General features: G+C 36.6%; 1 protein-coding gene across 1 annotated transcript in view; it reads left to right on the top strand.

The window, feature by feature from the left end:
- The window catches only part of LOC136855345 (L-fucose kinase-like), a 111,099-nt gene extending 100,446 nt beyond the window's left edge, over window positions 1-10,653 (top strand). Inside the window, 5 exon segments of the mRNA XM_067132258.1 lie at window positions 971-1,172; window positions 5,265-5,316; window positions 5,319-5,404; window positions 5,530-5,739; window positions 8,893-10,653. Of these exon segments, the coding sequence (XP_066988359.1) occupies window positions 971-1,172; window positions 5,265-5,316; window positions 5,319-5,404; window positions 5,530-5,739; window positions 8,893-9,162 (820 nt within the window). The 3' untranslated portion in view covers window positions 9,163-10,653.
- The last annotated feature ends 2,876 nt before the right edge of the window (window positions 10,654-13,529 follow it).

Raw genomic sequence — 13,529 nt, 5'->3', positions numbered from 1 at the left:
GTATGTATTGGTGCCAGTACAAGATTATCAGCACTGATAAGCAGAAATCAGTGCATATTGGCGCTGAAAATTGCCAGTTTTCGTTGCTAGACAAGCCTCGAAAAACTGGATCGCCGATAACGAGGACTGCCCATAACCAGTTACTGTACTTAGAAATCTATATAGACTAGATATGTTAAGCTCTGTCAAAATCACTGGATTTTACTATTCCTATAGCAGATAAAAAAATTTTTGTATCATCCATTGCCTTTGTGAATTGCTAGAGAATTCTATTAAAGTATGTTATTGTGGAATGAGTCTGTAGTGCACTTCATTCTTATTATAGCTTTAATTTTATGTTAATATAGTATTTAACTTCAATATGATTTTCCTTACAGTACTCTTGTAATGTGCATGTTGTTGGGATATATGTGTAATCCTTACAGTACTCTTGTAATGTGCATGTTGTTGGGATATATATGTAATCCTTACAGTACTCTTGTAATGTGCATGTTGTTGGGATATATATGTAATCCTTACAGTACTCTTGTAATGTGCATGTTGTTGGGATATATATGTAATCCTTACAGTACTCTTGTAATGTGCATGTTGTTGGGATATATATGTTATCCTTACAGTATTCTTGTAATGTGCATGTTCTTTGGCTATATATGTAATCCTTACAGTACTCTTGTAATGTGCATGTTGTTGGGATATATATGTTATCCTTACAGTACTCTTGTAATGTTCATATTCTTGGGCTATATATGTAATCCTTACAGTACTCTTGTAATGTGCATGTTGTTGGGATATATATGTAACGTTAAAGCAGTGCTTGTCAGCAGTTAGGAAAATACACTTTGGTAGTACTGCAAATCCAAGAACTTAGCCATTGTAAAAATTTAAAACTGTCCTACTTTCAAGCAGATATCAAAGCATTGAGCAGTTTGAAAGTAAAAAATCCTTTCTGACATTTTGCACATTTTACCAGGTATGGGGGAGGCATTGAAATTGTAGTTTGGTCCATGTTACCAAAAGGCTCAGGTCTGGGAGGGAGCAGTTTACTGGCTGGAACCCTTGTTGCCACAATAGCAGTCTTATTAGGACACCCACCACCCCAGCACAGTTCCATCATTCACGCTACTCTCGTAATAGAGCAGTGGTTGACTACGGGAGGAGGATGGCAGGACCAGGTTTGTGCATGGCAGCTTTTGTTTTGGATCAAGTTTGTGCATGACATCTTTTGTCTTAAGTCACTGTTTGCATATTAGTTAACTTTACACTTCTTTCTGGCACTTAGTCAGCAGTCATAGGGAGAGCAATTTGATCAATTTCTGATGTTTGTGGGCTGATTACTTTAACGTGCCAAAATTGCAGATCTAAAATATAGATCTAGACCATCATCTCTTATCTTTGTCCACTAAAAAAAAAAAAAAAAAGTCTCAGAATCAAGAAATAGCGACTGATGCTTGCATGTCATGACCTCTGTGATGATCTCAAGCTAACTGTGGCTCGTATTTTCATTGTCACTTGTGATTAGAAGCCGAGTGATGCTTGTCCAGTATATTCTTCCCCTTGTATATTCAAGTTTTTGGTTGACTTTGCTTGTGTATACAGTAAACCCCCCGTATTTGCGGGGGATGCCTACTGCACCCCCCCCTGCGAATAGCTAAAATCTGCAGATACTTAAAGCTCCTCTAAAAACACTTAGAACTGCCTATTTTGATAATTTAAAGAAAAAAAACTAAAAATGCTTATACCAGTACTTTTAATACTTTTATCACAAAAGTGCATTTAGTCATGAAAATTATATGAAAATACAGTAATTAGTGAATATTTCTCAGTGAAAAATACTCTTGTAATGGGCAAATTTTGGGATAATAATGTGTATATACTCTTCCACAGAGAAATGTTGGGAATAGATGTAAGTCCTTGAATAGTGAGACTCTTGAATGTGCATGGGGTTTACTGTAGTCCAAGATGGTTTTCTTAACTTTTCTTCCATGCTTTTTGTTCAAATGGATAAGTGCATATTTTCAGTTTTCTATCTTATAAATAATAATAATTTTTTAAACATTTCTTCTTAAGTTTTGTATAAATAAATTTTGCTTCTTAAATGGTTTTTTTTTACTCAAGAGTCATTTTCTGTGACTTAACAAGTTCTATCAACAAGTCAGTCACAATTTTCCATGTGTTGCTTTATCAGTCGTGATGAACTTCAAACAAAAATTATGGGCCATTTTAAAATACTGTTTTTCACATGTTCAAGTATATTTGACCCTGTTTCCAAATTTTAGATTACGTTACAAAATTTGTTCCAACAGTGAGTGAGTACATTGTTTTTTAATATTATTCGGCTTCATTTGATGTAATTTTTTTGAAAACAATAAGTGCACATTTTACAATTGCATCTACATTAGGAGTAAAATCTGTTGTCTCGTAATCATAGTACTACACCAATAGAATGCTGTCAGGAAAGAATTAGACAATTCTTTACTTTTGTCCTTTAGTTATCTTACAGTAGTTAGTTGTTGGTATTATCAGATGCTGAGGGAAGAGTTGTATTAACCCTTCAGTCTTGAAACTCAACACTGTTTAAGTATGTCACCAAGGACTTGTCCTTTTTTGCTTTCTTTTCATTATCTTAAGTTCACAGCTAAAAAGAATGAAATAATCGTCTTCCATTTACTGAAAGAGAACTTTATATGACTAACATTAAACAACAGTACAGCCCCAGGCTGTTTCCAAATTCTGTGTGCCTTGGTAAGGCTTTTCCGATCTAATGCCAAGAAATTTACTTGAAATATTGTAAACTGTAAATACAGTCCTCTAAAAAAAACGAACGCCCACTACATTTGTAAACAAATCATAGCAATGATATAAAAAAGGAAAATAAAAGGGAAAATTTTAGTTCACTTATATTTTTTCAATACTTAGACATTTCTCCATTATTTTTAAGTACAGCTTTTAACCTTCTTGGCATTGAATGTGCTAAATCTTTGAAATATTGTGCATCCATGTCTTCAAACCAAAATAACGGATGGCATCCTTCAATTTTGGGAGGGACGTTTTCTCATCTGCTAGTGCCTTCAGTTTCATCGTTTCATGTATGCCCAGCAATTTTCAATTGGGTTTAAATCTGATTTTTGAATTGCCTGGCCAGTCCAATTTCTGAATATTAAATTCCTTAAGAAGGTTTGTGACCTTGTGAAATCGGTGGCAAGGTGCTCCATCTTGCATAAATACACGCATGTAAAAAGTTTTTAATTGTTAGGGACTAATTCATTTTCAAGACATTTTCATAAATCTCTCCATTCATTGTCGATATTTCTCTGGGAGAAAATATAATCCCCACTACCCCCATATCCGCTGAAACATCCCCATACCATCACATGAAAGCTGGATGTTTCACAGTCTTGACTGTGTTTTTGATGCATAGATGGTTAGATCCTTGGGGCTTGCCAGCAAATGAATAATGTGGAAGTTAGATTCATCTTATAAAAAAACTACCCTTTCCCAATTTTTTCAGTCCACTTCAAATATTTTTCTGCAAAAAGCCATCCTGTGACTTTTTTTTTCATAGGCTTAGTGAGGACAATTTTCCATTTGCTGCAACACGACATGGGAGACCAAGGTCTTTCAAATCGATGTTGCACGGTCCATTTTCAGATACTGTTTTCCTAAGCAGATCAGGGTTTTGAGACTTCAAAATTTTGGCTGGCATTGATGGATGTTCCATAACAATACATTATTTTTTAAAATGTTATCCGTTCTTTTGTAATTTTTTCGTGGCCTCCTGAGCCATTTTCTTCCATCTTCAGTGATGAATCAAGGTCTCCTGTCTTGGAGCGTTGCACCACAATGAGACGGTGCTTTAGAGATTCCCAGCTCTCTTGCAATAGCTGACATTGACTTGCCAGTTTTCCATAGGGTCACAATTTCTGCTTTCTTAACCAAGGATAAGGAAGTTTTAGCCATAATTCATTAGCTAGCGAGGAAGAGTAAATGTAAGCCTTGAGTCTTGAATGGGGCACACTTTTTAACAATGACAGCCAAGGACTTTGTGATAGCTTGAGTATCACTGAAGTGCATTAGAAACTCATGGAAATAACAGCGAGACAATACAGGCTGCCAGACGAACGATAAATTGGGGAAAATATATACTTCTCAGGCTGTTTCGCAAAGAAAAGTCCAAACGCTTATTACAGTAATATATAGGAGTTACTTCGCTTTTTTTTTTTGTAAACTGTAACTGTATTAGGACAGTAGTTACCCAAGTGTTTAGAAACTCACAGTCATTTAGCATTTTTAAAGCCAGGTCTTAACATCATGTTATGTAAGATGATGGAAAGATGGTCAACAAAATACTAATTTGATTCCTATAGAAGAAAGGCATTTTGTCACCTTCACAGTGTGGTCTTTGACAAATACATTCGACAACTGGTCTGCAAGTTTGTCCAGAGCCATCCATTTATGAAACCATTGCTTCCAAGCAGGATCATGTGACCATATTTTTGGCCTGTTTGGAGATATGGAATTCATAAAACCTTACATGACTTTGGATAAAGGGAAGAATTGCCAAATTTCATCCATGCATTCATAGCTTCTCGTTTAATTCAGGGAAAGGTAGGCATGACTTTGAAAGAAAATTCCAAGAAGATTGAGTCCCCAAAGTATTGTACTCAGCCTATCCTTATTTGCCTTGGCAGTAATGGGATATCCTCCTTGATTCCTTATGATATAACCCATGATACTAATTCAGTTGTTGTATGGTGTCAGTGATCCAGGCAGTCGTGATGCCAAATAACCACCAATTACTAACACCTGTCTTGAATATTGTCAAGCTCATATGGGGTCCAAGAAAAATGATTCTTCCTACTGGCTATCATCATGTTATTTTCATATAATATAGTAGGACGTTGGTTAACAGACTTGTTCTGTCGCAGAAGACTGTCCTTTAACCATCCTGTCCTTAAACTGAACTAAATTTTCTTACAAGGAATAAAAGGAATTGGATTAATTTGTTCTAGGCCCTAAAAATAAAAAAAATCCCTTGGGTTTTCTGAGTTGTAGACAAGCAAAGGCTTCAGTTTTAGGTCTTCTCCTTCACTTTCATTCCTTGATACTGGTTTGCCTTATTAAAATATTAAAATCTAATTTTCATTTTGATGATAAAAACCATTTTAATACTAGTGTCATACTGTATGATCATAGAAGCAGCTGGCAGAATGTGTTTTCTGTTTAAATTACTACAGCCATTGTGTCCTCTTTTCCTATGAAAACAGGTTGGGGGTCTGGTTGGTGGGGCAAAACTAGGAGTGAGCCAAAAGGGAACTCCCTAACAGTCACCACCTATAAACTTCCCATTTCTCAAGACTTCATATCGACTTTGAACAGTCACTTGTTACTACTATACACTGGCAAGGTAAGTTTCATCATGAAGGATTGAAAAAAAGTTTTATACACAAAGCTTATATAATGAAATAGATTTATAGTGAAATAATGGATTACTGTGATGTAACTGGTTATTTTTTTGCAATTTTCCTTCAGGTCCGTTTAGCAAGAAACCTTCTGCAAACAGTCATACGGAATTGGTACGCTCGAGACAAGACTGTCACTGAATGTTTTTCAAGACTTCCGAAGGTTGCACTCAAGGCTTCAGAAGCCATGTTAAGTGGCAGTATAATGGATCTGGGATCATGTATTAATGAGTATTGGAATTTAAAGAAGAAAGTCGCTCCTGGTTGTGAGCCAGAAAAGGTTTGTAGTCTCTTTCGAAAAACACAGTGGTAACATAGAATTTGAGCAGATAACTTGCAAAAAATTTTATAGGGTATCACATTCATTTAAAGATCAGTTAAGTACAGTATTCACTCTTTTTCAAGAAGCAGACATAAAAACCACTTTGTCACAGTATCAGTCACCTTCTGTGGAAGCACTTAGCCACAGACACTCTTTCTGTAGACTAAATTGTCATCTAAAGAATTAACCATATACAGGCAGTCCCCGGTTATCGGCAGCATCAGTTATCGGCGATCCGGTTTTATAGTCTTGTCTAGCGGCGACGATAACCAGATTTTTTACACCGATTCCTGGTTATCGTCGCTGATAACTGGTTATCGGCGCTGATCGCCGGTTATTGGCAGCGCTGATCACCGGTTATCGACGCCAATAACCAGGAATCAGTGCTATTATCGCCGATTTTCGGTTAGCAGCAATTTTCGGTTATCGTCCTGCTGTCGGGAATGGAACACCGGGGACTGCCTGTATATGAAATGTCACTCCGAGTTTTTAAGGTGGAAAATCTGCATAGGGGACTAAGTTAAGCCCCTTGTAAACCTCCCATACCTCCTCATTTTTTTTTATCAGTCATTTACTTGTGTCATGTAATGCAGCTCCTTTTTTTTATGCAGGAACTTCAACTGAGTACTCCTGTTTCTCTTGTAGCTAGATTGTGTGCCATGTATTCTTTAGCAATGTTCACAGTGCATTTAATAGTTTTGGTGCTGACTACATCTTGCCTGATCTAATCACTGGTGAGATAATTTTTCTGAAAGCCTATGCTTGTTAGGAGTTCCATCCCAATTAGGCGGTGTTTTGTATACAGTACCTACTTGTTGGTAAGAAAAAAGACTGGTCATCCATTGGCAGCGGAATTAAGGGTGGACCACCTATTGGTTCTCCTCCAGTACTATTTTTCCATCTTGCAGCCAACAATCCAGCATGCATTGGTCTGGCAGCCATATGCGGGTGAGTTATACAAGAGCATATATACATTAAAAAACCCATGAATGGGAAACTTTAAGGATATTATTGGAAAGAGGAAGACATGGAAATGTTCATGGTATAAAAGAAAATTCTCAAAAATTTTCAGTACATACCACACAAAGTTGAAAGTGAATATTTCTAACCCTGTGCAGGGTATCTTTTCCAAGACACTCGTAAAAATAAGCTAATTTTAGCGAGTTACACATGTTCTTTCTAATGCTTTTGTAAAAATAAGTAATTTTAGTGAGTTATACATCTTCGTTCTAATGCTTTTTTTACTTTATTTTGCAAAGTTACAATTACAGCTTACATAATATTGTAAAAGATAAGAACTAAAACCATACATATACAGTACTCAGTCCCTGAGTACTGTATATGTATGGACAAATATATTCTGTACAAAGATTTACTGGGATGGGGATATGTAATACCTTCCCCATGAAATCTCATGAGAGACTATTCTCCCTTGTATCACTGAGCTGAGGTGAGAGTTTGCCATAAAGTCATTTATGGCCCTTTCAAGTGATTTGAACATTTTTTTGTAAAATTCTTTCAAATATCATGGTGCAAAATAAGGATTATCATATGATATGCACTGGAAGTTTTCATTTGCAATTATTGGTGTCATAATATACCCCCTTCCCTAGTGGGTTGACAGTGGGGGAGGACAGGGCAGGGCAATTAAGCATTATCATCTTGGGGTGTAATTTTTGTAATGTTGCAACTTGCTACCTTAAGAATTGGTATTTCCATCACAAACATAAACAAGTAAAAAATGCGCTGGTCTCTTTGGTGCAATCGAGCTTTCTGTACAACGTATAATCAAGGCCACCGAAAATAGATCTATCTTCGGTGGTCTCGGTATAATGCTGTATGAGCCGTGGCTCACGAAGCTTTCATCCACGGCCTGGTGGTGGCCTGTCCTATAGCGTTGCCAGACGCATGATCATGGCTAACTTTAACCTTAAGTAAAATAAAAACTACTGAGGCTAGAGGGCTGCAATTTGGTATGTTTGATGATTGGAGGGTGGATGATCGACATAAGAATTTGCAGCCTCTAGCCTCAGTAGTTTTTAAGATCTGAGGGTGGACAGGAAAAGTGTGGAGGGACAGACAAAGCCATCTCAATAGTTTTCTTGTACAGAAAACTAAAACCAAGTTTCTTTTCATTTCTTAGAACAATGTTATGAGAAATTCAAACTTCGATACGTGCCAAGTCGGCCTTGACCTCACATTTGCCAAGCTCTACAGTAAAAACCCAGATTCGCGTTCTCATGGTTCATGGACTCTTTTCGCGGGTTTCTCTGTGGAACATATCTAGCCATCAATTTTGAAAATTCGCCCATGTATTTTTCACTGAGAAATATTCACTAATTACTGTATTTTCATATAATTTTCATGAATAAATGCACTTCTTGTGATAAAACTATTAAAATACTCAGGTATAAGCATTTTTACAGGGTTTTTCTTGGTTTAAGCTATTAAAATAAAATGGGCAGTTCTAAGTGTTTTTAGAGGGTTTTAAGCATTCGCGGATTTGACCTATTCGCAGGGGGGCTGTGGGACGCATCCCCCGCGAATACGGGGGGTTCACTGTACAGTATAGGGTTTTACCGGATTTACCCTTCCACCACTCACTTACAGGAGGAAAATGACCATTCATGTTCTTCAGACAGTATAGTCTATGTGGTTAGTTAGTCTTCATATAAAAGGTGAAAGTTCAAACATAGGAACAAATTGCTTTTGGTGAAAATTTGCATCTTTCCAAGAGGGAAAAGTTTTTGCCCAAAATTGAATGAATTGGTGCTGCCCTGATCCCCTCACATAGGCCACTAGTTAACTACCTTTTTACATAGCTTCTGTGACCAAACTAGTTTGATGAAGGTACAGCCATATAAAAGACTTAAGGTTTGTATATCTTGGAAGAATGGGAATTACTCAGTGTTTAAAATTTGCAGTAACAGGGCCAATTTTAAGATAAACACATTCCAAATGTTGCATGAACAGTCACTCTTATTCGATATAAATCATAACTTGTAAAGTTTATTGGCTTTTAGGTGGATAAACAGCCTCTTATTATTGTTTACTAATTTTATAACTGAAATTATTCTTTCTAGGAATATAACTCATGTAGCATCTTCTCAGGTTTCAGAGCTGATGTCTTGTTTGCGGGACCACTGCTTTGGAATGTCTCTCGCTGGAGCTGGAGGTGGTGGTTATTTATATGCCTTGAAGAGAAACCCAGATGTTTTGCCAAGTCATATTGACCTTGGAGACCTTTCTTGCGACCTTGTTGAGATAGATGAGCAGGGTATTGAAATAATAAGGAATGGAGATAAATTAACTCATGATATGGCTGATGCAATTATTTTGTCAGATGAAGCCTTGGCAAAGTTACTGAAACTTATGCAGTGAAGTGAAATGGTAGGATTCCTTCTTATTAAATGTAATGTTAATAAATTAGTTTAATTAGTTTCAGGATGTGGTGGGAGGGGAGCAGTGAATCATATCCAGACATTGATTATTTCGCCACAAAGTATCACTGATTTGCAATAGGACATTAAGGAATCTTCAGCACTACAGTACTTACTAGTCTACGCATACCTTGGCAACTAATTCTGTGGCTGAAGCTCCTTCTTTGGGCTGTGGTCCCAGCCTATACAACCTGGCCCAACCCTGATACTGTTTGTACTTTCACTGAAGCCACTGTGTGCCTAGCCTCAGGTCAACTGGGGAATAATAGATCATGATTGTACAACTAAAATCATTTTAAACCCGTCCATGAAGAATCAGACACTGGCAAAACGTGGCCTCTAACATGAAAATTAATCAATCTTGGTTTGATTCATGTACACGGAAATACTGTAATAAACAAAACATGATCAATATGAGGAAGTTTACTGAAAGAGAAATAACAGCATTTAAAAAAACTGACTGCAAGAAATAACTCAAGATATTCTCTGGAGAATTAAGTTGAATTTGTTCATTTCTGTGTCTGATATGTTTTTTGCTTCTATCTTAGCTAATGATGGGAGACCACATTCCTCACTTTATGATCAGGGACCACAAAAATAATCTTTCTGTCCAAAGGACATGAAAAAGGTCTTAGATATCCTGCACAATTAGGAAGAGGATCAAAATGGGATTTCCCATTATTAAATACTTGTTTGGACCACTTTCTGAAATTTGGTACATTTTATAATTTTTTATATGTAAAAGGCACTTTCCCAGTTTAACACAATTTATGGAACATACTACCTTTTCCCAAATATTGATTTTGTAATTTTTATTAATACTATTACAATATCATTCAAAACAAAAACGTTATACGGAAAAGTTTGCGAGTCATTCAAAGGTCTTTTATATTTACTATGGATTCATCATAAATGTTAAGGTCACCACAGATGAATGGAAGAAAGATTACTCTGTGGTCTGGAAGTGCAAGATGAAGTCAGCTAAACATAAGCAGGGAAAGCTTGCAGAATCTGTGTTACATGAAACTAGTTTAAGGGGGAGGTTCTTGCCTCACTTCCAGGTAGAATCTTTGAGAGAGAAACATGAATTAGAACATTGTCTTTGGGTAAAATACAAAAGTCTAAATCAAATCATCATTACATATAATTACTTTAGCAGGATACTTGAAGATAAATTTATGATTCTCTTAGTTCAGATAATGTTGCAAATTCTGTTTATTTTCCATGCATAGGTTTGATATGGCTATGATGACAAATTGTGTGCTGTATGAATTTGGGTTTATTAATGTATGGTGCTTAATGTCTTTTCAGGACTTACTAATTGGGAAGTTATTTGTATTAACAGTATGTATCTCATATTGTAATGACTCATTTATAGTTTTTATATGCCTGTTGAGCATAATGTTTTAATAAATGATATATTTATGCAAAAGCTACTTTTAGTCAATGATACCTTACAGAAACTTGTCACATCCATTTCCTATCTTTAGTTGGTGAACTCAAGAGCAATTAATGAGTAAGGTGTGTGTTTTGCTGGGGGCTCAGTCTCATTCACGCTGCCTATTCTACCAACTGATCAGTTCTGAATCTGTTACTGGGGCTAGCTGAAGCATTATTTCCTTCCTGGGTGGAGGAAATAACCACAGCAAGAGTTGCATCATCCACATACTGTGCTTTCTTAATTTCAAAGTCAGCAATCATATTGAGTATAGATTAAAATGACAAAGGTTCCAGACACTACCCTGTAGAATGTCATTAATAACTATATACTTCCATCCACTTAAAACTATGAATGAGATCAAGTATATATGGTAATCTACCTTGTATCTGGTATTCAGATAACCAAAACATTCAGGCAATCGTAAGAAAAAATTATGTGAATGTTCAGTATTTTTAATTGTTCATGAAATAAGTGGCAGCGTGGCTAACACCAGAACATCTCTTAGGCTGTCCATGGCAAAGTCTTCTTACTCCTCAAAATTTCGTGCCTTTGTTGAAATGTTCTGGTTTCAGCATGGCATTGATCTTCCAGTCTCAGTGTGTGAGACAAAAGAGAGTAAAACAGTACTGAGCCTCAAATAGAAGTGAGATATGTGACTACTTAGAAAAAGGAGGGAAAAAATTTGCAAGAACCTTATGAATGAAAATAACATTGGATCACTGACAATATAAAACATCAAAGAAGAGAGAGAAACTTTAGGAGTTTTCAAGTAGTCCAAAAGTTATCTTGCTTCACAGTCTCACCATATGGTTCATCAGGCCTGTGTTGAAGATCTTGACAAGAACGTTTATCAATGGATTACTGTTAAGCACTCAAAATGCCTATGTGTTTCATGCCCAATGCTTCAGGAGAAGGGCAAATGTCCAGAAGGTTGGCTGATGAGTTTTAAAGTTTGCCAAGAAAAGAATATTAGATGTTTCAGGCAAACTGAAGTCTGCAGATCAGTCATCAGCCAAAGAATTTAAAGAAAAGTTTGCCAAGTTGGTCAAGGATTTGAGACTGACTCCCAACCCAATTTATAACGCTGCTGAAACAAACTTGCCTTTTCAGTGTCTCCATAAAACAATACTGGGGGTGGTGCAGATATTTGTGCTCAAGGGTTCAGGCAGAGAGAGTGTAGGGTGCTCTGATATAGGCTAATAAAGCTTATATCATAAGGTTTAATTACCGTATGTACTCGTGAGTCATATGTAGGGAGGAGAGTGATGCAGATGGATGTGCCTGGTGGGAGAGCAAGAGGAAGACCAAAGTGAAGGTGGATGGATGTAATTAGAGAACACCTGAGAGACAATTGTCAGAAGACGATGTGTTTGACCGAGCCAGGTGGAGGAAAGCAGTCGGCAACATCGACCTCACACAGAAGTGGGAAAAGATGCAGAGGAAGAAGAGACTCGCGAGTCATCCAATCTCACGTATCGTGACTCTTGGAATTTTGTCCCCAAAACATGATTTTTCATCATATATTTCGTGTTACACGCGAGTTGCGTTTTCATTTGTCCAGATAACATTATTCTAACCTCTTTTCCTACACAGTCTGTAATCTTGTTAAATAAATGAAAGTAAAATAAAATAAAACTAGGCTTTATTTACCGAGCAAATTTAATTTTCAGTAGATTACACTATAATAGGCTATGCTTGTAGAGCGAACTTAATTCTCGGTAGATTATACTTGGCTAGGCTTTCAAACAAGATTACCATACTTATGGCTTATGAATGAATGAATATAGAATTTAGGCCAAAGGCCAAGCACTGGGACCTATGACGTCATTCAGCACTGAAACGGAAATTGACAGTAAAAGGTTTAAAAGGTGTAACAGGAGGAAAACCTCGCAGTTGCACTATGAATCAATTGTTAGGCGAGGGTGGAAAGTAAGATTGTTAGAAAGAAAATATGAAAGGAGGTATAGCAAAAGATACGAAAAGGTTTGCAGCTAGGGGCTGAAGGGACGCCACAAAGAACCTCAAGTAATGCCTACAGTGCACCGCATGAGGTGCACTGATGGCGCTACCCTCCTATGGGGCTTATGGCTTATGTACAAATTCAGAACCATCCCTTATAATAACAACCACTCACTATTGCATGGCATAAACCACCTCGAGTGCAGCCATAAACAACTGAAAAACAGCTGTTCTGCAAGGCAGTAAAAATAGTCAATGTTCCAAATCACTTCCACTAGTAAAACATACCAATAACAATTCCTTGTTAAACCCTTGTGCACGAAAGGAAGGAAATTGAGAGCTCCAGCTTTGTTTGTGGGTAAAAGAAGCATGGAATGATATACTGTAGATGCAGATTTGATCATTAAACCATTTAAAAATGCAGGATATCAAATGCTTTGGATGGAAGTGAAGATAATGCTTTATGTGAAAATCCAGAAGATAATGAAAATAGTGATGATTTGGAAGACGATCAGTATAATGACTGCCTCCATGAAGATGGATTCTAAAAATTGTCTAACGATTCTACCAGCAGTGAAAGTGATTTTGAAGGATTTAGTTTAATATATGTTAATTTACCTTTGTTTACCTATTTTACATTTTTATACAAAGATAAAAACAATTATTGTTGTCATTTTAATAGTTAAATAGATGAAACCTACTCATACGGAACAAGCCCATAGGGGCCACTGACTTGAAATTCAAGCTTCCAAAGAATATTAAGGTGTTCATTAGGAAGAAGTAAGGGGAAGCAAAGGGAAATACAGAAAGAAGAGATAATAAAAGATAAATGCAGAAAGAAGAGATCTCACTTATTAAAAAAGAAAAAGGATAAAAAGGGTAGTAATGCATACATTTTTCCTTAAACT

Source organism: Macrobrachium rosenbergii, chromosome 31 (assembly GCF_040412425.1).
Source record: "Macrobrachium rosenbergii isolate ZJJX-2024 chromosome 31, ASM4041242v1, whole genome shotgun sequence".
Classification (NCBI taxonomy): domain Eukaryota; kingdom Metazoa; phylum Arthropoda; class Malacostraca; order Decapoda; family Palaemonidae; genus Macrobrachium; species Macrobrachium rosenbergii.
Note: the sequence above shows the minus strand (reverse complement) of the source record. Positions and strands in the feature narration are given on the sequence as shown.